Source organism: Leucopleurus acutus (genome assembly GCF_964270905.1).
Source record: "Leucopleurus acutus genome assembly, chromosome: 16".
Taxonomy (NCBI): domain Eukaryota; kingdom Metazoa; phylum Chordata; class Mammalia; order Artiodactyla; family Delphinidae; genus Leucopleurus; species Leucopleurus acutus.
In genome coordinates this window covers 668,147-693,676 of record NC_139158.1, presented here as the reverse complement: position 1 = coordinate 693,676, position 25,530 = coordinate 668,147, and the positions used below count along the sequence as shown (strand labels likewise).

At 54.1% G+C, this 25,530-nt stretch overlaps 2 protein-coding genes across 5 annotated transcripts in view; both read left to right on the top strand.

Moving 5' to 3' along the window:
• Positions 1–249: 249 nt before the first annotated feature.
• On the top strand, positions 250–8,239 carry ZFAND2A (zinc finger AN1-type containing 2A). Of its 2 annotated transcripts, none has more exons than XM_082857173.1 (7): positions 250–446; positions 1,643–1,741; positions 2,201–2,295; positions 3,917–4,048; positions 6,462–6,613; positions 7,319–7,402; positions 7,727–8,239. In XM_082857173.1, exons 2-7 carry the CDS (start codon positions 1,687–1,689, stop codon positions 7,743–7,745), a joined length of 537 nt encoding a protein of 178 aa, XP_082713299.1. In that variant the 5' UTR covers positions 250–446; positions 1,643–1,686; the 3' UTR covers positions 7,746–8,239. The 2 variants fall into 2 exon arrangements, with proteins under 2 accessions (XP_082713299.1, XP_082713300.1); XM_082857174.1 differs by lacking the exon at positions 250–446 and adding an exon at positions 676–1,063.
• Positions 8,240–19,500: 11,261 nt separating this feature from the next.
• CHLSN (cholesin) overlaps positions 19,501–25,530 on the top strand; it is a 98,140-nt gene continuing 92,110 nt past the window's right edge. Inside the window, exon 1 of one of the 3 annotated variants that reach the window (XM_082857663.1) lies at positions 19,501–19,541. The gene's annotated coding sequence lies outside the window, so the exon portion shown is untranslated. Of the gene's footprint in view, positions 19,542–19,573; positions 19,579–22,139; positions 22,305–25,530 lie in introns of those variants that run through there. The other 2 variants (XM_082857664.1, XM_082857665.1) reach the window with 2 other exon arrangements.

Sequence of the window (25,530 nt, the reverse complement as noted above, 5' to 3'; positions counted from 1 at the left end):
CCTGCGCAGAGCTGCCTCACCCTCACTCCTCAGCCCGAGAAGCCGCCGGACTGTTCGAGAAGAGGCGAGGAGTGGGCGGGCCGACGGGGCCGCGGAGGGCGCGATTGGCCGGCCTAGCGGTGACGTCTAGGGGCGCGCCGGGAATGCCTGGCCGCGGAGGACGCGATTGGTCGGCTCGGCGGAGACGTCGTCGGGGGCGCGCCGGGGACGCGCGGAGGGCGGTGGCTCTCTGACCCGGCGGCTACGAATAAATGGCCGGGAGGTGCTGGCGGCGCGATGCTGGGCTCTCCCGCGGACTCGGACCGGCCTCGGCCGTCGCTCGGATCCTGTTTTCCTCGTCCCTTTGGCCTTGTCCCCCGCGGCTGACCGCGGACAGGGAGACAGCTCTTGGTCTCTGCCACCTTCCGCTCCCCTCTGCGGCTGCGCAGGCCTCAGACGAGGGCCAGGTACGGGGTCGGCCTGGGGGTGCCGGGCGGGGGTCGGACGGGGCCGCGAACCTCGGACTGGCAGGGCGTTAGTGTCCTAGCAGAGCGGGGCTCTCCCACCGCGGCTGCGGCGCCGAGAGCGCGACCACGTCGGGGTTGAGTTCGGCTTCCCGTCGGTCCTCGATCGATTGATTCCCGAACGTCCGCTGGGTGTTGCTGATCCAGGATGGGCAGACCCGACCTGGGCCCTGCGCTTCGCGGAGCCGAGAGTAGGGAACGAAGCTGCAGTGGGGAGCCGAGCGAGCGGGTCCCGGGAAAGGAATTACAGAGTAGAGGACACGCGATTTGGGTGGGGCCAGGTGAGGGTGTTAGGAAAGGCCCCGAGTGACGCTTTAAACCGGGCCCTGAGGGCATGAGCGGGTGTCAGCTGTGGCCGGAGTATCCCAGGCCTCCCGGCAGCGGGAGAGCTGATGGGCAGGTCCGGAAAAGGCCCCGGGGACGTGAATTCTGGGAGGGACAAGAGTTCTGAGAGGTTTGGTGGGTGCCAGATCACGGAGGGGCCCCTGTGAGGCGTGCCGTGGACTTCAGTTTTCTCTCAAGTGCAGTGGCATCACCGTTTGTCCACCTGTTTTCCACTGGTGAGTTAACGACTTCCCCTTCCCCTGGTCAACTCCAGGTTGATTGTCATTAAGGAATAAATTCTGAGTAAAACTCAATGCAAAAGGGAGTTAAAGACAGCAACAGGGGACCGAGTCGAGTGTAGTTAAGTAACGTGACTTAGCACCTGGTAACAGAGTTTTGTTTGTCAAGTATATTCAGTAGATGAAGTTGCGATTTAAAGTTCACCGAGGCTGTAACTTTCCCTAGAAGCTGTGTAGTTGAATATGGGACGTCCCTGTCAATATGCGTCAAAATATGGATTAATGAAAACTTAAATTCGGGTTGAGCTTGATAAACTAGGAATTAAAAGAACTGAAAAACAATCTGTCTGCGAAAGGGTTTGATTCTGAAGGAGCTTTTCTACTTGCGCTAAAAGTCCCATTTTCTGTTTGCTGAAAGACAAGAATTTGTGACACTTAGGCCCCTGCAGGAGCCCAGATGACTTGGGCATTTGATGCTCCCTGCATGTTTACTTATATCAGCTGTGCAGTATAAACCCTGGTGACTGAAATTCGGACCATCCTTGCTTTCCTCCTAATTATTTCTAATTCTTGCAGGTTACATTTCACTCTCTCATCTGTGTTTTGGACATTTTCTCACAATGGAGTTCCCTGATTTGGGGAAGCATTGTTCAGAAAAAACCTGCAATCAGCTAGGTAAGCACTTCTAGGAGAACGTTAACAGGAAATGGGTGTCTTGTCATCTATCTGGGAGAAGAACTGGCCACTGTCTTCATTAGCTGTTGTTCTCTGGGCCTTGGCCTTTCCGGCTTTTCAGTAATGAGATGCTGGCCTGAGTTTTTGGTTCTGTACAGCTAGGTACAAGGCTGGCTGCCAGCACGGAGTGGATTTAAATGCTCTGCTTAAATACGTGGTACGCCGTGAGGTGGGGTCTCTTTGGAAAGGATAGCTATGCCGGTTCTTCAGTGTTGCTGGCATTGTCAAATTCATGGCCCCCAATTTTTTTCTCATGTGGTACCTCGAGGATGTATTTGATAGGCATAATATGAACTCAGCAAAGGTAAATACCTGTTTAATACGATCTATGATTCTTCTGTTCTAGTCTTTCGAACACTTTACTGTTTTTTGTGTGTTTTTTGTTCTTTTTTTTTTTAGATTTTCTTCCGTTAGAATGTGATGCATGTAAACAAGATTTCTGTAAAGATCACTTTACCTATGCTGCACATAAATGTCCCTTTGCATTCAAGAAGGTAATTGGTCATACTCCCTTCTAAAGATTCTCATCCTCACTCTCCAAAACTGCGCTGCGCACGATAGTGGGCACTAGCCACATGTAGAGAAAACTTAATTAAAATTAAATAAATCCTAAAAGTCCTGTTTCTCAGCGATGCCAGCCACGTTTCAGGTTTCCGGGAGCCGTGTGTGGACAGAGCAGCTGTGGAGCTTCTCCATCGTTGCAGAAAGCTCTGGACGGCACAGCTCTAAAGCCACAGATTATTTTCCTGGAATGAAATTGTTGTACCTAAACCTTCAGAGCTTACTTTACATGTTAAAACGCTTAGTTCCTTTTATTCGACACACAAGGAGAAACAGCTCTGTCTTCATGGGGCACAAGAAACGCAGCGCAGCGCTTGATGGGAGCTCTGGTCTGGGCAGAATTGTAAATGCTTGCTTGTCTGGGCAACTTTGCAGCCTTGGCATCCTCCCTGGGTGATTCAGACAGTTCATGGTGGAAGCTGGAGGGTGGCTGTAAGGAAACAGACTTGCCTAAGTCCAGAGGTTTAAGACATTGGTTACTGACTTTTCAGGTGGTCCCAGCCTGAACTCACTTTGTTTTGGGTGCTTCAGGGAGCATTTTCGTGAGCTCTTCAGTCAGCACTCTGCTGCTTCCCCAGGGTGGCAGTTAGCAGTGCGGGTGACAGTGCTACACCCTTTGACCAGTGTCGGCTGGGGTCTGGCCCTTTGCTGATTCATGGGGGCGGGGGAGGGTGACTCATGTTCACCCGGCACCGATGACCAGGCCAAACTACCTGGTCTGTTGCCTTGACCTTCCTGTGTCCCTGGATAGGGAGAGTCTGCCTAGAGGTGACTGAATGATGCTTTATTTCTTAACTTGGCCAGCTTGCCAGCTGCAGGAGCACCCCTGGGTGGCTTTCCAGCTCAGTTCCCAGACAGCTGGCATCGTGATTCTGTGATTACCTGTTACTCGTCCACATGTCACTTCAGTGTTCTTGAGCTAAATTAGCTCAGCTCCTGCCCTGCCCCAGAGGGATTTTAACCATGCTGGGCGTTCCCTCCAGAGCCCCCCAGTGCTGGGCTTGGATGGTGGTTCTGAGCCTGAGAGCTCAGCCTGGCCACGTGCGCCCTTGACTGATGAGCTAGTCTGCCTGCGTGGCCGCGGCGGAAGCTACAAGGAGCATCGGGGAGGCCGTTGGCAGGCGAAGGAGCTGAGGCTCTTCACGGCTGGTGTTTCTTCCTGGCAGCCCCACCCTCGAGGTGTTTGGGCAGCTTCACTGCTCACTACATGGTGCTGGACAGATAGCCCTGCCGCCCTGAGACTGTCCTTCTGGATCGGTTCACCAGCTGCCTTCCTGGGCTGCACTTGACCTCTGTCTCAGGGTCATTTCTGCGGGTGGTTAATAGTCTGTTTCTTCAGTTCTCCTGGGTTCCACTTCAGGCAACTGTCTGCAAGCCCTAGGGATGCCTTGCTGCCGATCCCCTGTGCCAACCACACTCTCCTCTCGTAGGGGGCAGATGTCAGTGTTTGTACTCTGTTTGCTTTTCAGTGTGCTGTACCACTGTGCCTTTGTGTGTGTGTGTGAGGTTTGATTGTCTGAATCTGGAATATCATCTTATATTTGTTATTTTTAGGATGTTCAGGTCCCAGTGTGCCCACTTTGTAACAGCCCCATCCCAGTAAAAACGGGAGCGGTCCCAGACGTGGTGGTCGGTGAGCACATGGATGGAGCTTGTAAGCACCACCCTGGGAAGAAGAAAGAGAAGGTGAGGACAGAGTCTGTGTCAGCCTTCTGGGGGCTGGTTTCTCCTCAGAGGAAAGGTCAGTTATCCAACGAGGCTAATTAGTTTTAATAGTTTTTGTACAGAATAAAACCCTAACAGTTGATCGGTGTTTTCCTGGCTTGTGAACAGCATGGGTTTTTACAGTCACATGAGCATATTTCCTAAATATTAGGGCCTATGTTAGGATTTGCTTTCGTTACAGGAATTCCTCCCAAGATGGAAAGTTAATGTGGTTTTCTAGAATCCTTCTGTTAGTGCGTGGTTTTTCCCAAGCTCCGCCTGGGAAATGTCAGCGATGTAGAATCAAACATGGGCGTTCCTGCTCTGGTCGTCTTGGTGCTCGTTCTGAAGTCCCGCGTCTGTCCGTTTGGGGTCGGCTGTGGTGGAAGGAGCGGCCACCTGCCTCTCCTTAAATACGTGGTGCCATGTGCTTAAGCAGAGCATTGCAATCCAGCTCGCGTTTGTCTCGCTCACCCTGTAGTGCTGGGTGGCGCCCGGTCCCCGCGGCGCGCCGGCCGCTGGGCCGCGGCGCCCTCGCCGCGGCTCGCCGGGGCGGTCGCTGGCGTCGGGGCTTTTCCCGCTTCTGCTGCTGCTCAGGGAGTTCCCGCGAGGGGCCGGCTGTCCTCCTTGTCCCCGGGTGCGGCAGCTTCCCCCTGGCTGACCCTGTCGCCGTCTCCTCTGGACTCCCGCTCCGTGGGGCTGGACCTCCTTTTTCCCCTCAAGTTCCCTTTTCTCTGTGTGACCCACGTACAGGTGGTCTTTCCTACGTCGTGGTCAGTCGTCCCCACGCGCCAGGTGCGCAGCTGACCGCGCGCGCGCGCCGGGCACAGGGCGGCTCTGCCGTGCGGGCGGGGGTCCTCCCAGACGCGCGGCCTCCTCCCGGGCCCCGCGTCACCCGCGCTGCCTCTGCTGCTGTCGATTTCTGAGCCTTCGGGGATCTGTGTCACACGTACGCTGCTTCTTGACCCTCCCTGCCGGCTCATAGTTCAGCTTTTTCATGTCTGCTGAGTCCGTTACTGCTCGTCCACGTGCTTTTTCTAAAATCTTGTGGCTGTTTTGGGCTTCCCTGGCGGTCCAGTGGTTAAGACTCCGCACTTCCACTGCAGGGGGCTCTATCCCCTGGTCAGGGAACTAAGATCCCGCATGCCGCGTGGCACAGGCAAAAAAAAAAAAAAAAGAAAGAAATGAAAATCTCATGGCTGTTTTCTTTTTATCTTTTGCCCTTTGGGGTTCATCCATCCTTTTTCAGAACATCTCTTTGTGGTCACTTTTATAGAACTTCAGGCGGAATCGGAGCCGCCACCTGTGGTCACTTCTCCATCCTCAACTAGAGTCTAAGGAGACTCGGGTTGGACATGGCCCGTGGCAGCTGGTCCACTCCTCGGACTGGAGACTCGCAGCCCTGCACGCGTCCCCAGGCCCAGCCCAGCACTGCACGCTCCCTGGGGCCTCCGGGTTTATTTGGGTGGTTTCCCTAGGATGCGGGCTGCGCTGCCCCCTGCTGTCTTGGCCTTTAGAGCTTATCTCCAGGGCACTGGCTTCTGGCCACCTTACCTCACGGTTTCTATATGTTACACTAAATACAGAACAAATGCAATTATGACAAATAACCTGGAACAGGAGAGGGTGAAGTCTGTCCCTGAGCTTCTATCCCAGACCCTCTGATTGGAGCCCCCCCTCCCCCGACCCCTTCCTGACCTGTCTCCTCCAGCCCGTTGCTGCTGCTCGTGTTTGCCATGCCTCCGAGCCTTCCGGAAGCTTCGGTGACCAGGCCCTCCTCCCTCCTGGCTCCACCCTCACTTCCCCACCGCGCGCTGCCCCTCCTCGTCTTCCGGGCCCCACTGGCACCTGCACTGTTTCCACGCACCCGGGTCACTCGCCCTTCTTGGCCAGAGGGCTGCCCCCAGGCTGCCGGACCCCTCCTCCCTGACACTGTCACCCACACAGAGTCGCAAGTGCCCGGGAGTTTATATCACCGCAAAGACCCCGCAGTAACTAACGGCTGTGCCGGCTCCCCTGCCCCTGGTGGGACACAGCCTGCGCCAGCTGCCTCTAGGGCTGTGCGCCACACCTCGGGCCTGGCCTCCTTCCCTCCCGTGTCCCCGTCCCCTGCCCCCCATCTTGTTCTTTTCCTGCAGTACCCCCCAAGCATCTCACATGAGACCCCAACTTAAAATGCCGCTTTTGTATTTACCACTTGTTAAAACTTTTTTGTCTCCTAAACTAGTATTTCCTTGTTTACCTGACAGAAAGGCATCTCAGTGAAACCCCGGCGCCTTCATTGTGTTTAGCTGGGGGCCGCTTCTAGTTTAAATGCCGATGGTCTTAGGGGGGGCTTGTCGAATGATTGCTTGGTGAGGCTGCTGGGACATTGAAGCAACTTGTACCTTCTCAGATTTTCACGCGCCGCTGCTCAAAAGAGGGCTGCAGGCGGAAAGAGATGCTGCGGGTGGCTTGCGCCGAGTGTCGCGGCAGCTTCTGCATTCAGCACAGACACCCTCAGGACCACGGCTGCACCCGCGGACGCCCCGCTGCCAGCACGGCGGGGTGAGGAGAGGCCCGGCTCGGCCTGCATGGCGTTGGGACAACCTGGACCCGTGCTGCACGCTCAGCTCTTGGTGTTGACCATTCGCTGTAGGGGTTTGGGTGAATATGATCTTAATTAAAAGCGGATTCCAAATCGAAGCCGGATTCTAGTCGTTGTTTGCTGGGACTGCAGTTCTGGAGCCAGAAATGCCTGCTCACCGTGCGGGGCCGTGGGGAGGGTCTCCCCCGACCTCCCTCTCGCGAGGGTGCTTCCCGTAGGCTCGGGGTTCTCTGGCTTGTGGACGCGTCACCCTGGCTTTTCACCTTCCTGTGGCGTTCTCCCTGTGCACGGTGCTGTCCAAGCGTCCCCTTTGCGTGAGGACACTGGTCTGTGGGGTCAGCGCACTGTGAGCTCACCCCCCCTAACCTCCAGCGACCCTCCCTCCAAATAGGTCCTGGGTGTCGGACCCCACCCCACCTTCTGATGGGGGCAGTTCAGCCCCTTCACCGGTTATTTACAGGGAGAACCTTCCTCGGGTCAGTGGAAAGGTCTGCCCCCACCTTCCGTGGGTAGAAATGGAAGCCCGAGTCACCTGTCACTTCCACTCGGCCGTTTCTCATGGTGTCTGTGCCCGAGCAGGGCTGGAGGGTGACCTCGTCCCTGCGTGCGTGGCTCTCGGCACCGGTGAGGGGTTGGCTGAGCTCTGACCTGACCCTTCCGCGCAGGTGCTCGGCAGCAAGGGACTCGGAACCTGGGCCGTCGGGGGCTTCACGCGAGGGGCCTGGTGGCTGGCTGGCTCGGCGCTTCAGGTACTGGTCGGGGGCGCGCGGTGTTGCTGCCCTCGTGTCGGGCGGGGCGGTTCTCCGTCCCGCCGGGGAGTGCTCAGCGCTCATGACTGGCCACCTGGAGCTCCGCGCTCCGTCACAGCTGGATGGGATGGAGGGGGACGCACGCCCGGCCTTGGGCTTTGTCAACCCCGGTGCACACGCAGGTCCCGCCAGCACGGGGTGACGAGAGGAACACTTTGTAGCTGGTTTCTGAAGCACTGTGTTTGGCGAATGTCTTTTGTACGATCACCCGCTTCTGGTTAATCAAGACAAACCTAAGAACATAGTTGTTTTCTTCTCTTTCAGGTGGAGAGTAAAGCGTTGACGTGACTGTATCTGTTCAAACTGGCCTCTTTCCGTCCATGATTTGCACTTTGTGGACACTTTTATGCTCTAGCACTTCCATACTTCCCACCGCGAGCAGCTCTGCCCTGAGCCGAGCTGGTCAGGGGCTTCTGTCACTTAAACCACCGACAGTGGATCTCACTGTGTCTTCCTCACGTGGCATCTGAGCCCAGGCACGGGGGCAGGACTACACCTACCCTGTTAGGGGTCCTTGTCCAGAGGTGGCCCCCAGCCCACCGCTCCTGTTTGACTGAGAGAACAGCCTGTGACCCTCTGACTGCAAGCATTGGGGTGACACCGAGGGCTTTGGGGCCTGTCAGGAGCGCCGTCATCTCCTGGGACCTCAGGGAACCGGATGAAGAGAAATGCCATCCCAGGCATAGCCCCAGGGGCACCCAGCCATGCGCTCCAGACATCCCACTGCTTGCGGATTAACAAAAATCCAAGCAGTTTCTCTTCCTTGTTTGGTTTCATAGCCTCAAAATATAATGGTTGTGACCAGCTAGAGGGGTAGGATAGGGAGGGTGGGAGCGAGGTGCAAGAGGGAGGGGATGTGGGGATATATGTATACACATAGCTGATTCACTTGGTTGTATGGCAGCAGCTAACACACCATTGTAAAGCAGTCATACTCCAATAACGATGTTTTACATATATATATATATATATACATATATATATATATATATATATATATATATAGTGGTTGGGGGGTGTATTCAGTTCCCATCCCACGGGCGGGTTATCCAGCTCTTTCTACGCCCTGTCCTGTTGGTGGCGTTAGATCTGGACCCGTGGTTGTCCAGGTGCACCAGAATCGTGCGGGGCCTGGTAGAGCAGTGCCACCGCCCCCCACCCCACCCCAGCGGAGTTCCTGACGCTGTGGGTCTGGGGACTACGTGGACGGAGCCCTTTCTGCGGTCCAGGGCCAGTGCAGCGGCCACTGGCCGCTAGGGAGCACGTGGAGCCGGCGTCCAGCGTAGCCGCAGAGCTGTCACCTGCATTCAGTCATTAGGAAGCCGTGTTGAGTATGTCAGGAACATGAATATGTGAATCTGGTTTTTCAGCTGTAAATTTTATAAAATCTAAGTACAGATCAGGTCTTTCTCAAGTGAGGTTAATGTCCAAATTGAGACACTGGGTTTGGAAGTCAATGCCAAAAAAAAAGTGAAATATCTCATTGTTAAAAATATTTACAGGTCGAAATAGTATTTTGGATATGATAGATTAAACAAAACATTAAAGTGAGTTTTACCTGGTTTTGTTTTGTTTTTTAATTGTGGGTACTAGAAATTTTAAAAGTAGGTAGACGGGGCCTTCCCTGGTGGCTCAGTGGTTGAGAGTCCGCCTGCCGATGCAGGGGACGCGGGTTCGTGCCCCGGTCCAGGAAGATCCCACATGCCGCGGAGCGGCTGGGCCCGTGAGCCATGGCCGCTGAGCCTGCGCGTCCGGAGCCTGCGCTCCGCAACGGGAGAGGCCACGGCAGTGAGAGGCCCGCGTACCGCAAAAAAAAAAAAAAAAAAAAAAAAGGCGGGGCTCACGTCATACTTTTTAGCGCCATTCTTGATCATCCAAACTAAAGGACAAAAGACGTGCACGTTTTGTCAGGAATTATCAACTTAGGAGTCCACTCGTGTTTCTTAACTGTGATTGGAGTATTTAAGTGTATTTAAGAGTTTTCTGAGAAGTTAGTATTTTCCTTAAGGACCTGTGTGAATAGACACTGAAGTGGCGCAGAGGGTGGAAGGTCAGGAAAGCAGTCAAGGTCACAGGCATCCTTACGGCTGCTGCGTGGTCTCCCAGGACCTGGGCGTGTCATCGCTCCTCTGCCCGGCTGCTCAGAGAGGGTTTCCTGGACGGACGGCCTTGCTGTGCGCGAGGGGGCGTGTTCCAGAGTCCGGCGGAAGGTGCCAAGTTGCCACCCAGAAGCCGTGCCAGCTTCCTCTCCATCAGTTTCCCCACACCCTCAGCAGGCGTTTCATTGGCTTAGTGTTTTCTTAATGTGATGAAAACATGGTGTCACCGTGCTTTAAATGGGTACGTCTTGTATTAGTAAAGTTAAGCATTTTCTGAGAATTGCCCATTCGAGGAGTTTAAGGGCGTCAGTGGGCGTGGCCGAGGGACCGGGAAGCCACAAGTGTATTTTAAATTTTCGTAGAGAGTGCTAACATGAGAAAGTTCAGAGAATTCCTTTGAGTGTCACAGTTTGCATGCATTTTTGAGAGAAGGCTTGGCAGGAAGTCGTGTGGTTTGTGGTCACCCGTCGGGCGGGAAGGGCTCACTTCCTTAGCTGCTGGGGCGCTTCAGTGGAAATGTTTGCAAGACGTGGGATGATGAGGTCGTGGCGCGGCCACTTGATGAGTGATCTTGAGCATGTTGTGTAACCTCGGCTGTAGTTTCTTCACCTACAAATGGCAGCCTCAGGTGGGATGGGGCGAGGCTAACAGGCACTCTAACAGTGCCCGAGGCACAGGGCTCTCCAGGTGTGCAGGCTCTGTCTAGGCCTCGGTGCCCGGCGGTGGGCCCACCACTGCCCTACTGGACGAGTGGGCGTCAGGTCGGCCTTTTCAGGGAGTCCATCGCGTCTCTGGAGAGGGTCTGGCTCGTGGGGAGGGAGAGCCAGGGAGCAGCTGAGCGTTTTCTCCCACTGGCTGGGGTCTTCACCCACGTGCGGCCGCGCCCTCCCTGCCGAGGCTGCGGTCCTGCCTCTCAGTTCCGAGCAGGGCGAGGGGCCAGGCTGCCTGCCCAGTGTCCGGTGACTGGTCCCCCGGCCGAGGTGGTGCGCGGCTGCGGTATCAGAAGTGCCCACAAGGTGTCACTAGAGGGCCTCCCGAGAACTGAGAGCTGGTGGACTAGGTAGGACCTTAGTTCTTGCTGGAAACTGGGCCCAGGATCCTGGGAAGGACAGACACGATCAGCCCGTCAGCCCCAAGTCAGTGTTTGCAGGTCATTCATGTTAAAAGTGATCGGGGGTGTTTTTAAATGTATCTTTAATCCGGCTTCCCCATTCATTCTTGGCAGTAATGCTATGACCAAATCTGAAAGGTAGGTTCTGAAACGAGTTCCTGAAATGTTCGTAGTTTTCCAAGTTTTAAGCTTGAGAATGAGGACCGTGGACACTTACTCACCTTTGCAAATGAGTAAATAAATGTTCATTGGTTTGCTTTATTTCACTGAAAGGCTGTAAGAACAGCAATCAGTTTGCTGTACGAGGTGAGTAGATGCCCTGGAAGAGCCGAGAGGAGAGCGTCGGTGCTGCAGGAGGGGTTAAATGTTGTGTGAAGAGCGTGTTTGCTGTTTGCCTCAGTTTCTTCTCCTTTGAGTTCTCCCTCCCTGTCGTTAGGGCGTCTGGGGGCTCCCCTAAAACCCACGTTTGTAGAATTCACACACATCCCTATCTACGTGACGAGCCGTCCTTAGAATGCGTTAAAAGCTAAGATCTTCTTGCGACAAATGCTACACAAATTACCTTTACAAATGGTCTTTTTCAAATCCCATGCCGATGGCAGAGCAGCTGGTTACTTTCACGTTCTGGAGAGTTCTTCGTCGTTCTGAACTAAACTGAAGCTACTTGTACATTTATGCAGACATTGCCTGGAGAAAGAGCTATTAGCAAGGTCACTGTGCCCGTCACGGTCAAGGAGAAGCTTATGGGACCCCAGGGAGAGGGAGAGCCGCCAGGCGTTGGCATACACCGTGCCCAGTTGTAAATCATTTGCTGGGTGGTGATTGGCTGCCGTTAGCTGAGTGTTTGCTTCCTCACGTCCGCCTACGCTGTGCCACCTGCACTGCCCACGACAGACACGGGCCGGGCAGGCAGCCTGCTTCCCAGGAACCAATAGCCTTCATTCCTGCAAATGATAATCAGAAGATAGAATGGGGGGCTTCCCTGGTGGCGCAGTGGTTGAGAATCCGCCTGCCAATGCAGGAGACACGAGTTCAAGCCCTGGTCCCGGAAGTTCCCACGTGCCGCATCTACTGAAGCCTGTGCGCCTAGAGCCCTGCTCCGCAACAAGAGAAGCCACTGCAATAAGAAGCCCGCGCACCACAACAGAGACCCAACACAGCCAAAAATAATAAATAAAAATAAAATTTATTAAAAAAAAGATAGAATGGAAGAGGAAAATCCAATTTACAAGGGCAGTAAAGATTAAATACTTAGGGGGCTTCCCTGGTGGCGCAGTGGTTGAGAATCTGCCTGCTAATGCAGGGGACACGGGTTCGAGCCCTGGTCTGGGAGGATCCCACATGCCGCGGAGCAACTAGGCCCGTGAGCCACAACTACTGAGCCTGCGCGTCTGGAGCCCGTGCTCCGCAACAAGAGAGGCCGCGACAGTGAGAGGCCCGCGCACCGCAATGAAGAGTGGCCCCCGCTTGCCACAACTAGAGAAAACCCTCGCACAGAAACGAAGACCCAACACAGCAAAAATAAATAAATAAACTAAAGAATTTCATTTCTTAACAACAGAAAAAAGATTAAATACTTAGGAATAAACAAGATATATGCAAGACCTAGATGAGATAAAACTTTAAGACACTCATGAAAGACACAAAAGTAGACACAAATCAGTGGAAAAAGTCCTTGTTCTTAGGAAGAGTCAACCTTATAAGGTGTCTGTTTTGCCTAAATTAATTTTAAGTCTAAGATGATCCCAATAAAAATACCAACAGGCTGTTTTCTGGAACTAGACCAGTCAATACTCAAGTTTACAGGGAAAGTCAACGTGATAGGACAGCAAAGGCAGCCCTGGAAAGGGGGCCGTGAGGGCCCCTGTGGCCTCCGTGATCACGACAGCGTCCTGCTGGTGCAGGAGGCAGGAGGGAGCGCAGAGCCCGGCTGGGTGCGTCAGGACAGAGTGTGTGAGAGGAGGCCTGTCTCAGAGCACTGGGGCCAACATGGATTTTTTCAAAGTTGGTGTTGGTTCAACTGGACAGCCATTTAGAAAAAGGTAAAATTAGACATATACCTTACATCACCCACCAAAAAGGACTCATATCAGAAATCTGAATGTAAAAAATGAAGCCAAGCCAGCCCTAGAAGAAAACACGGGTGGTCTCTCCGAACCTGGGGGTGGGAGGGCTTTCTCACTCAGGTTCGGAAGTCAGGTGAGGGGAAGGGAGGCCTTCACGGGACGCAGAACGCTCGCCTCAGGAGATGGTGTTTCCAGCGCACATCGCAGATAAAGGTGGATTTCTCTAACACATAAAGGACTGGAACATTGAGGGGGAAGGATCAGAAGCCAGATAGAACGATGGGTGAAGGACGTGAACTGACCGGAAAGGGTGGATCCTTAAAGGGGTGTCTGACCTCACACGTGTTGGGAGATGTGAACGGAAACCACACCGGGTTCCTGTTCCTCAGGTTAGATTAGCAAACGTGCTGGCCAGGCTGGGAGGCGGCAGGCGCTTCCACACCCTGCTGGTGGGGATGCCAGATGGCACAACCGCTACAGAGGAAAAGTTGGCAAAATCTGGCAAAATGAATGGTCCCACGTAGTGGTCCCACTTCTAGGAACCCAACCTGGTTTACCACCAGCAATCTTCAGAGGCACGTGCACTGCAGCCTGGTTTACCGTTGCAGAATTGGAGACGATCTCCACGTTTGCCCTCACGTGGACAGTGGTTAAGTGATGGTGGCAGCCCCCCCCCGCCCCACGGGGCACTGTGAGGCCGTAGGAAAGGACGGAGAGGATGTCGGTAAACCGACCAAGATTTCCATGATGTACTGGTGGTGTAAAGGGGTGCGTAGCATGCTACTTTTTTGGGCAAGACAGAGGGGATAAACACCCGAATACCTGCTTACTTTTGCCGGGAGAAACACAGGATAAAGCAGAAACGAATGAAACTGGGTACCTGAGTCGGAGGCGGGGGAGGGACCGATACCCTCCGGTGAGCTTTTTCTGTATTCAACAAAATCAACAAAGGCGCAGAGGGCCGGAGGCGCCTAGAACTGGAGACGAACAGAAACAGATGAACACCGGTCTCTTTCACATGAACAACAAAACCACATTAAAGGAGGAACAAACACTTCTTATTGTAAACACATGAAACTCACCGCTCTAAACATCCTAAAGGGGGTCATTTAGCGCCATTTCGCACATTCACAATGTTGCAGCGCCACCATCTGGTTCCAGAACATTCTCAACCCCCAAAGGAGACACTGTACCCGTTAGCCTTCGCTCCGTTCTCCCCGTCCCCCCTGCCCCCCGCGGCCACCTCCGGTCTCCTTCTCGCCTCCGTGGATTCGCCTGTTCCGGACGCCTCCTAGGGACAGGATCGTACTCTGTCTGGTCCTCAGGACTGGCTTTCTTGGCGGTGTCACCCGTTCCTGGTTCATCCTCGGGGTGACGCGTAGCAGAAGGTCATGCCTTCCGTGGCCCAGTAACAGCCCGTCGGGCGGATGGGGCACGTTTCGTCCCTCCGTTCACCCGCTGGCGGGCGTCTGTGTGCACTCGCCCCTCCCCGCGGGCACCGACGCCTTGAGGCACCGCCGGGTGGAGCAGGGCGTGGCCCAGAGCTGCTGGCTGGTGGACACAGGGTTGGAGTTGACACTGGTCCCAGTGACCTGACAGGGTCCAGGTGGCAAGTAGGGTCCTGGCCCGAGCCTGTCTCACGGTAGGTCCTGTGGCCGCACAGACCCCCTCGGGTCACCCGTCTCTAAATGCCGGTTGATGGGGGGAGTGCTTGCGTAATAGCCGACAGAAGCTTCCCGTCAGCGCTCCGGTCTGCGGAGCAAAGGCCACACGGCAGCCACTCGGATCTGCCCTCCGGCCGGGCGCGTCCGTTAGAAGCGGTACCTGGTCCTAGGTGGAGCTGAGAGGTTGGGCCCCTCAGGTACGAGTGATTTCCAGATGGGTCGTGGTGGGTGGCAGTCAGCTCTGTCAGGCGGCTAAGCGGCAGCCCCAAACCACAGCTGCCACGATTATAAGCTGTGCTGTGTCTGTCCAGACAGAGCACAGCACTGGGCACCCGGTCTGTCCCTGTCTGGGTTCCCGTGGGAGGGACGGAGCCCATGCGTGTGGGTCGGCTCAGGGCCATGGTAAGTCTCTGCTCCCTGTTGGGTCTAATGGACGGGACCTCACCTTCCTCTGGTCACTGTGTTGATGGCGTCAGGCTGGGCGGAGCTGGTGGGGCATGAGTGGTGTGAGCTGTGGATGCTCCCTGAGACGTGTGCATCGGAGCCCCGAGCTTTGCGTCTGCCACATCACTGACGTTTTAGGGGACTGGTGGTCTGGGGGAGTTAGAACACCCCTACAAGGCCAGGCCCCTGCTACTGCACCTTCCACCCCCTAGCTAGGAAGCCTCTCGATACCCCCATGACCTGCCCACTCTTCTGCAACCTCCTCCCTTGCTGCTAGTGAACCAAATGCAGCAAAATGATGGGGTGTCCCCTCTGAGGTTAGGTTACGAGACTGGGACTCCATCGTCTCTGGGCCCCTCTTGCTCGCTTGCCCCGGGGGAAGCCCATGCCGTGCTCCAAGCCTCCCTGTGGGGAGGCCCACGGGGCAGGCGACTCAGGGAGGCCTCTGGCTGACGGCCAGCGAGGAGGTGACCCTCGGCCCCACGAGCTTCGAGGGGCAAATCCTCCCGGTAGCGACGTCCCCCAGGCCAGCCTGCCCAGGAGGCTGTAGGAAAGGATGGAGAGGATGGAAAAATCCCAGTTTTTTCCAATCACCTCTGCCCACAGACCTGGCGGCCGCCTTGACCCCACCTTTGTGGGAGCCCTTCTGGCCAAGGCACAGAGCTAAGTCGCGCCCGTATGCCTGCCCTGCGGAGACTGTGAGCTAATAAATGTTTGTAGTTTTCAGCTGCTAAATTTTGTGCAGAAACAGAGAACAACGCAATCTTCCGTCACGAAGAAAGAGCCCTGCTGCCCATGCTTGGCCCCTTCGGGTTGCAGGCAGCATAGACCACATTTAATATGACCACCACCCATTTATGGGCTGGTTTTGAGTGGGGCCCAAAGCAAGAGATCCAGTTTGTAGTACAAGTGGTCCCGCACTTGGGTCACATAACCTGGAAGATCCAACAGTGCTAGAGGCACACGCGGTGAGTGAGACCCTGGCAGGGGGCGGGGTGGTGTCTGGCACAGGCCCCCAGAGTGTGGAGCAAAGCCAGGCCTCTGCTGCAGAGAATCACACGTCAGGCTAAGAAGCTCCAGGGCTTAGTAGAGACGGAGCCCCTGACCGGGGGCGTCATGTTAGCACGTGACTGTGAGGCCCTGGGTCAGATCCATTTTACCTGCTTCACTGGTCAAGGTCGTCTTTAGACTGCATGTCCTCCAAGCGGCATGGACCCTAAACGATGAGATGCTCGCCTGCGTTGTTTTTCAGGAACTTGGAGTCAGTTGTGTCTGGTTCCAGCTGAGCTGGTTAAGAATGGATGGGAGGACCACCGACCCTCCAATGGCCATGGTCCTCTCCGTGACCTTTTGACGTCAGAGAGCTGAAAACTCCACCCTCAAGTCCGTGCTCCCATCTTTGAACGTGCAGAGGCCTGTGGCTCAGCTCCACCTTTGCGGAACGAGGTTATCCCAGGTTTTTCCAGTCGCCTCTGCCCCCGCCCCCCGCCCTTCCCAGGCCTCAGACCGCCCTGCTTCTTTATCCCGTAAATACCCTGAGCCCCTTGCCTTCAGGGAGGTGGAGCTGAGGCTTGTTCTCCCACCTCCTTGCTTGGCTGATTTCCTGCAAACCGCAGCATCTCAGCGTTTCGGCTTGCTGCGCTTCGGGCAAAATGCACCTGGTCCAGTAGTGACTGGGGCGGTCTGCCTTCGGATCCATGAAGCCACGTTGGGTGGGTGTGTCAGCGATCCCGTGCATGCTGACAGTGGTGGTTTTTCTTGGTTTTCTATCACATTGTCTCCTCGTGTACATAGCTATTTTCTACTGAGCACGGGTCATGCTATATGAGCAATTATAATTTGGGGTATAGGACATTATGGTCTTCTACAAAGACTTTAACTTTTCTTCTTTCAGCAGGCTAGAGGCACCGACAGTAAACCCTGACTCACTTAAATACAGTTTCAGAAATGGAAATGAATTCGGAATGGATTTGATGAAGTTCCTGCAAGGGCTGGTCTCTGTTCATATTCACACCGACATTGTAGCCTTTCAGGGTTTCGACCCAAAGATGGGACAATTACAAGAACCCTCCCCCTTGGCAGCCCTAAGCCCGCAAAGCTGACCAAATTTTGTTCAGGTTCTCAGCCTTTCAGCTGCTTCTTCCGGATTGACTGACCCTTGAGGGAAGAACGGCCCCAACTGGAAGGCTCACTTCTCTGGGCTCCTCTTTCTTCCCGTGTTATTGGCCCCATAATATTTCACTGTCAAATTAGCACTCTGATGTCATCAATATATATGTATTTGTTACATAGATTTTTTTTTTTTTTTTGCGGTACGCGGGCCTCTCACTGTTGTGGCCTCTCCCGTTGCGGAGCACAGGCTCCGGACACGCAGGCTCAGCGGCCATGGCTCACGGGCCCAGCCGCTCTGCGGCACGTGGGATCCTCCCAGACCGGGGCACGAACCCGTGTCCCCTGCATTGGCAGGCGGACTCTCAACCACTGCGCCACCAGGGAAGCCCTGTTACATAGAGTTTTGAACATTTTTGTAAGCTGTTCTCAATGGAAGGCTGACCTGAGTCACCTCTCCCTTTTACTGAACCAAACTTGGGTCCTCTTGCCCCGGGGGGGGGGCGGGCAGCAAAGCCAGGCTACTGACACCGGGTCGTGGTGAAGGAAGAAGCAGGACTCGTTGTACCAAGCAAGGGGCCTGGGAGCTAGTGTTTAAAAGACCTGAACTCTCCAAGTTCTTTCAGGGAAAGGTTTTTCTTGTTTTTTCTTTAACATCTTTATTGGCGTATAATTGCTTTACAATGGTGTGTTAGTTTCTGCTGTATAACAAAGTGAATCAGTTATACATATAGATATGTTCCCCTATCTCTTCCCTCTTGCGTCTCCCTCCCTCCCACCCTCCCTATCCCACCCCTCCAGGCGGTCACAGAGCACCGAGCTGATCTCCCTGTGCTGTGCGGCTGCTTCCCACTAGCTATCTATTTTACATTCGGTAGTGTATATATGTCCATGCCACTCTCTCTTCGTCCCAGCTTACCCTTCCCCCTCCCCGTGTCCTCAAGTCCATTCTGTAGTAGGTCTGTGTCTTGATTCCCATCCTGCCCCTAGGTTCTTCCTGACTTTATTTTTTTTCCCTTAGATTCCATATATATGTGTCAGCATACGGTATTTGTTTTTCTCTTTCTGACTTACTTCACTCTGTATGACAGACTCTAGGCCCATCCACCTCACTACAAATCAGGGAAAGGTTTTTAAAAACAGGGTGAGGGAGAGGGTTGTGGGGTGCATGACCAGCTCGTGGACATTCTTCTGATTGGTTGGTGGTGAGGTCATCGGGAGTCAACATCATCAGCCTTCTGGTTCCAACCGGTCTGGGCTCTACGTGCTCACGGGCAGCATGCAGTTACCTTCTTCCACCTGGTGGGGTTTCAGTATCGGCAAAACAGCTCAAAGGACGTGGCTCAGAATATTATCCATAGCCCTTGAGGAGGAACCAAAGGTCCGTGACTTTAGTGGCTAAACTATTATTATTTTGTCTTGCTTGACTGTTTTCCTTTCTGCCCTTTCTCACTTCTCAGATTAAACTTATTCTTCGACTAAAGCTTTTCTACAGACAAGAGGCAGGCAGAGGACATTGGGCGAGTGGGGTCTGTTCCCTTCCAGGAAGGCTCCATAGAGCCCTGCTTGGTTACATCCCTGCGTCACCAGAGCCAAAACTAAAAGCAAACGTAAGCAATAGAAGGTAAACACTTTTATATTTTATATTCTATATTAGTTAGGCCTAGGCGTGGGTGAGGACTTTCTATTTCAGTGCTCACGGAGCCAGTTGGAGCAGTTTGAAAACGGAATGGTTTTTCCTGGAGTTGGTGAAGTTGGACATGCTTATACCTGTGGCCCAGTCTCCATGTGCCTTTCAGAGACTCTCACGTATGTGCCCAAGAGAAAAGCAGGGTGTCTGTTACTCGATTAGAATCAAGTTAGTTGTCCGTAGAGAGTGGAACTAGAGAATCCTGGCTTGCTGTCGTATCTCCCACCCCCAGAACCTCCCCTCTATGGTACAACCCCGTCCAGCTGTCCCCAGATTCAAAGTCCGCCGCACCCGCTCTCCCTTCTCTCCCGTTTTCGGTGTCGAGACTATAAAATATTTCTAAGAACCGAACAACGATTTAACTCGTGGTTACTTTCACCGGCGTGGCGTAGCCTCCGACCCCAGACACCCTCCGCGGTTGGGCCCGTGTCTGCCTTCATCCCCTCCCCAGGTGACCTAACCTGGGTCTACAGGTGCCTGCAGACACACCGCTGCATTGGCAAACTTGCGCGCAGGTGTAACGCTGGCGACCTCGCAACACTGCGCCCACTTTTTAAGTGACAGCAGTTATAATCTACATCCTGTTTGAGACCAATCCCCGTGGACGGACAGGCGTCGTCCGCTTTGAGTCCCGGGAACCTTGGGGAAAAACCCGCTTAGCCCGCGACCGGAGGGTTGCCTGGCAACCGGCGGCTCCCGGCGCCCAGCGGCGCCCAGCGATGACGCCACAGGCCCGCGCCCGGCCCCGCCTCACCCCCCTCGTGTCCGCCGCTCGCCATTGGTCGGCGGGGAGACGGAGGCGGGCCCCGGCCAATAGGCGGTGCCGCTCCGGTGGGCGGGACCGCGTTACCTGGGCGCCGCGTCTGCCGGAAGCCGGCGTCGGCAGCCACGCGCAGGTAGGCGAGGGCGGCGGGTCTGGGGTGTCCTGCTTGGGTACGAGGCCTGCCGGGCAACCGGGGGCGCGCGGGGGGCTTGGCTGTCCTCCCATCGGCGGCCTGAGGAGGACGCAGGGCCCCGAGCGCCGGCCGCGCCGGACCTCCCCACAGCCCCATGGGTGCCTCCCGCGCGTCCGCGCGACCGGCAGCCCCGAGCCAGTGAGCTCGCCTGGGGTTGGGGGGAGTGGTCCTGATGAGGAAAGGAGACGTTGCTGAGCATGGCGGAGAGAAGTGAAGCGGGGCGGGGCTCCGACCGGGGGAGGGGAGGAGAGCCCTGGGGGAGGGTCCCAGAACTGGTGGGACCTAACCGGCTTAGGTATTTCACAAGCCCTTCAGGATGCTGAGTCGGAAAATGGCCTGGAGGGGCTAGGGGCGGGGCGGAGGCCAGAGGCCAGTTGGAGACTTTCGAATGATCCAGGTGGGAGACGTGGTTGGACCAGGATGCTCGCGGTAGGGGCAGTGAAGGTCCACGTCTGGATGTACTTTGGGGGTGGGGCCCCCGGGGTTTACTGTGGGATGGACGGGTGTTTGAGAAAGAGGAGTTGTGGGTGACACTACGGTTTTTAACTTGAGCTGAAATACGCATTTCACCAGCTGGTCTTTTATTGAGGGGACAGACCCTGCAGGAAGATCAGGTTTGTGGAGGATGATGGGGAGTGTGGACTTGACACGTTTTAGTTTGAGACGATGTGTGTGTAGGTGATACACATGAGTTGACAGTGTAGTTGTGCAGTTCAGGGAGAAATGGGGACGTCATCAGCCTATGGTTGGTGTTTAAAGCCACACGACTAGGTGAGATCTCGGGGGAGTGCTGAGCTCAGGGCCCTTCTGTGTCCAGGGGGCGGGGAGGTGAAGAGGTGGGAGGAAAGCGGGAGAGCGGGGTGTGTCTGGGAAGCGGAGCGGAAAGGGCAGAGTCAAGAGGAGGGACCAGCTGTGGCAGATGCTGCTGGGAGGTCAGTTATGTCCAGTCAGTGATGAACAGAGATGAGCAGAGCCGGACTGGAGGTGGTGTAAGCGGTGAGGTCGCATTTTAATCAGGGGTAACTACTGCAGCGGGGGCCTTGGGCTTGTGCAGGGGAGAGGGCGTTTTAAAGGGAGGGTGAGGGAGTGGCGGGGGGCGGGGGTGGCACTCTGTAGAGTTGGCAACTGGATAATTACAGTGAGCAGAAGGGGGTCGGTGGTGTGAAACCCTTCGGGGCTTGCTGACCTGGGGGGGGCGGTGCTTCGGGAAGTTAGGCTCCTGCCCTCCCACAGGGGTGGGGCTGAGGATGGGGCTGTGTCTTCAGGTGTTGGCTGGATCCTCTTGGTAGCCTTGAGTTTTCTCAGGCAGGAGCTTTTTAGGGGGGCTAGAGTCACTGTAAAGATGTGGCCTTGAGCTGCTAGAAACTTTTCAAGTCTGTACAGGCCCAGGTTGAGGCCTGTTGAAGGAGGGCTTAGAGGGGCCCCGACCAGGCTGTGATCAGAGAGTCTGTCGTTAGCAGACGGGTGTCCTTGGTGGTCGTTGGTGGTTTCAGTAAGAACCATCTGGCCAAGTCAGATGGCAGCCTAATGGGAGAGTGGCTGGAAAGGAGGTAGGGACCGTGCCAGTGGACAGCTCCTGAGGGTTTTCGTGCAGAAAGCACCAGAAACGGGGTGGAGAGCACGTGGAATCAGGGTTTTTAGTTGTGGGACCTTGTAGTTGACTCTGTAGAAGGACAGCTGATGGGGAAGGGGAATTGCTTAGAGCCATGCATGCCCCTGGGACCAGAGCGCGGCAGAGGCTCAGCCCTGCTCGGAACAGGCACGGTTCTGCACTGTCGCACGAGGGAACGGTGGGAGGGTCTGAGGGGAGCTTCTGGAAGCTCAGTGATCAGGAATGAACGGAGGAGGCGAGGATGTGTTGGAGGTCGGAGAGCTTGAGAGGCAAGAGGAAGAGCTGGTCGTCTGGGCGAGTGGCCGGAGTCGGGCCGCGGGGCTTGCTGGGCACCCCTCGAGGCTGGGGCTGTGCCATGTGCAGTGAGACCAACCGCGTGGCCCTGGGGACTTCCCGGCCAGGCCGGAACCAGAGCTAGAGTTGGGGCTTTGCCAGGTGAGGGGCTGAGAGTGTTTGTAAAGGCACGATTGTAATGATGGACCGTGGAAATGAAGTTGTAGGAACGGGAACATGAGAGGTGAGGGGCATTGAAATGTGTAGGGTCAGTGGACTGCGGGTCCTGGTGAGGCTGGAGGATCGCTGAGCCCCAGGGCACCGAGGGGGGCCAGCTGGCAAGATGGGAGGTGGGCTCAGTGGGTGGGATGCTTGGTGTTACGGGGTTTAGGCCACAGGAGGGAGGGTGTGGGGTCAGATAGCAGAAGAGCAGAAGCTGGAGGCCGTTCATCCGAGTGGGAACTTTGAATAGTCCTGGGTCAGGGTGGACAGGAGCATGGCCGTGTCCTGGGCGCCCGAGCTGGGGCTCCAGGCACTGATTCCTGTGGATTCCTTCAGGGGGCCTTCCCTGGACCTGCCGGCTCACATCAGAGGTGACTTAGATGCACCGGGTGAGAGGGGATGTTAGGGGCTACGAGTGATACTTTCAGATTTTAAAAAAGATGTTTTCCCCGAGGCTGATTTCTGGTTTGGGTCCCGCGGAGCCCGGGCGGCCTCCGCCTGTGGGTGCTCACTGTCCTGATCGGTGACCCCAGCCCAGCCCGGCGCTTTGCTGTCTTCCTCCTGTCGGTCTGACCTGGGTTAGCACCTTTCTGCTGGTGAGCTTATTTTGCTTCACTGAACACTTCTGAGCTCACATCTTAAAATGGCTTTTCTTTCTTTCCTTTTTTGGCTGTGCCACATGGCTTGCGGGATCTTAGTTCCCTGACCAGGGATTGAACCTGCGGTCTTGGCAGTAAGAGCGCGGAGTGCTAACCACTGGACCACCAAGGAATTCCCCAAAATGTCTTTTCTTTTATTGTAGAAATTGCTGGAAAGTATAAAGGAAAAAAAGAATACTTATAATTCTACCCCCTAAAATGTTGATGTTTAATGTATTACCTTCTAGTTTTCTCCTTTGTGCATATCTGCATATAATTGTTCTTAAAGACGAGGGTCGTGTTGCACGTACACAGGTTTATAGTCCATCCTTCCACTTTACGTTGTGTCGTGAGCGCCCACTCGAGTGATGGAACAGTTGAGATCACAGTTGTTGATGGGTATATGGGCCCGTCCCCCGGCACGAAGGAGTCAGCCGTTCCTCAGCCTGCTGCTGGACAATTACAGTGTTTTCCACTTTTTAATATTAGAGGTAGTATCATCCTTTATATCACGTCATTATCATCCTTACATAAATCTCTGTCTGTGATTATTTCATGAGGGTAAGTTCCTTGACATGGAACCACTGGGCCAAAGCACTTGATTAAATGTTATCGAATTACCTTGAGAACGGCTGTACCGATTTATTCTCCATCAGCAGGGCATGGTCATGTCCTTTTCATCATCCTCTGGCTAACGCTGAATAATGTAATTTTTAAAAATCTTTGTAAAAGACATTTGATCTGTCAAATTAACTAAGTGATGTGTGCATATGGCTAAGAAACTCAGTGGTCCTGGAACTTACCACAAACCAGCAGGCAGACTGCTCCTCAGAGGCGAGCACAGTTTCATCTTTCCACTGTTTCTACTGGAATTGCTTCCATATTTCTGAATAATAGGCAAATTGGGTGACTTTTTTTGATTTACCAATTTTAGGCCCAATCTGTTGATTTCCCCTGAGACGTGTGCCTCCGTGACCTCACCTGTGTGCCTGCCTCGTCAGTCACAAGAAGTACACGAGCTAACACATGGAAAGCACCAGGAACAGGGCCTGGCACACGGGAAGCTCTCAGTCAAGGCCAGTTTTAGTGATGGTTATGATGCCGACCAGTTCTAATTCCTGCCCCCCAGGTCCTCCTGACCACCAGGGAAATCTTAAGTTGGTGTTGCTCATAGAAGTTAACCTGAGTCACTGGGACTTTTGCAGAAAGGCCGGTAAGGAAAGAAAACACAATAAAGGTCTCAATGCTGTGACACAGCAACGCCAGGCCACCCATGACGGCCAGTGGACAGAGTGAGGGTGGCGAGGTCCCAACAGGCCGGGGGACGCAAGGAACGCCTTTGACGGCGTATGTACATTCGCTGAAGTGGTGGTGGTAGGAAACCGTATTTTTCGCTGTTTATTTTTACAAACAGTATTGGGGCATTATGTGTGTTAATTTACAGCAAATAATTTGGGATTAGAGGTTTTTTTTTTTTTTTTTTTTTTAGCGGTACGCGGGCCTCTCACTGTTGTGGCCTCTCCCGTTGCGGAGCACAGGCTCCGAACGCGCAGGCTCGGTGGCCATGGCTCACGGGCCCAGCTGCTCCACGGCATGTGGTATCTTCCCGGACCGGGGCACGAACCCGCGTCCCCTACATCGACAGGCGGACTCTCAACCACTGTGCCACTAATGAAGCCCTAGAGGGGTTTTTTTAAAGTATATTCACAGGGTGTGCAACCATTACCAAAAGCTAATTTTAGAACATGTTTCTTTTCCCAGAAGAAACCTGGTACCAACCAGTCACTGCCACTCCTCCCCTTGCCCAGCCCTAAGCAAACACTAATCTGCTTCTGCCTCTGTAATTTGCTTATTCTGAACATTTCATATAAATGGAATTATACAGTCTGTAATATTTTGTGACTGGCTTCTCTCTCTTAGCGTGTTTTCAAAACGGTTCATCCATGTTGTAGCAGCTGTCAGTGCTTCCTTCCTTTTTGGCTGAATAATCTGTTGTGTGGATAGAATTCAGTTGTTCATCAGTTGATAGACATTTAGGTTGTTTCCCCCTTATGGATGTTATGACTTACACTGCTGGGAACAACCAAGTTCAGAGTTTATGTGGGTCTGTTCATTTCACTGATTATTTACATCTGTAGGTAGTACTGCGTCACATAACTGTTTGACTTCTTTTTTAAAAAAATATTTATTTATTTATTTATTTGGTTGTGCTGGGTCTTAGTTGTGGCAGGTGGGCTCCTTAGTTGTGGCATGCAAACTTTTAGTTGCATCATGCACGTGGGATCTAGTTCTCTGACCAGGGATTGAACCCAGGCCCCCTGCATTGGGAGCGTGGAATGTTATCCACGGCGCCACCAGGGAAGTCCCAACTGTTTGACCTTTTGAGGAACTGCCAGACTGTTCTGCAAAGTGGCCGCACCGTATTCTGTCCCACCCGCAGCGATGAGCGCTCCAATTCCTCCACATTTTCACCAACGTTCCCTATTATGTGTCTGATTTCAGCCATCCTCGTGTGTGTGAAGTGTGTCATTTGACTTGCGTTTCCCTAATGAGGACCAATGTTGAGCTCCTTCATGGCTTCCTGGCCATTTGTATCTCTTCTTTGCGGAATTGTCTGTTCAAGTCCTTTGTCCATTTTTTGTAAATTTTTTATTTATTTTTAAAGATTTATTTATTTTTATTTATTTATTTTTGACTGTGTTGGGTCTTTAGTCGTGGCACATGGGATCTTCCTTGAGGCATGTGGGATCTTTTCTTGCAGTATGTGGGCTCTTCACTGCGGTGCATGGGCTTCTCTCTAGTTGTGGTGCTCTGGCTTCTCTCTAGTTGTGGCATGCGGGTTTTCTCTCTCTAGTTGTGGCGCGCAGGCTCTAGGGCACGTGGGCTCTGTAGCTGTGGCACGCGGGTTCCAGAGCGCATGGGCTCTGTACTTTGAGGCACGCAGGCTCTCTAGTTGGGGCACGGGAGCTCAGTAGTTGTGGCACGCGGGCTTAGTTGCCCCACAGCATGTGGGATCTTAGTTCCCTGACCAGGGCTTGAACCCACGTCTCCTGTGTCGTAAGGCAGATTCTTTGCCACTGGACCACCAGGGAAGTCCCTGTCCATTTTTAAAGTGAGTTGTTGGCCTTTTTTGTTGAGTTATGGGTTCCTCATACATTCTAGATACAAGTCTCATGTCAGATAT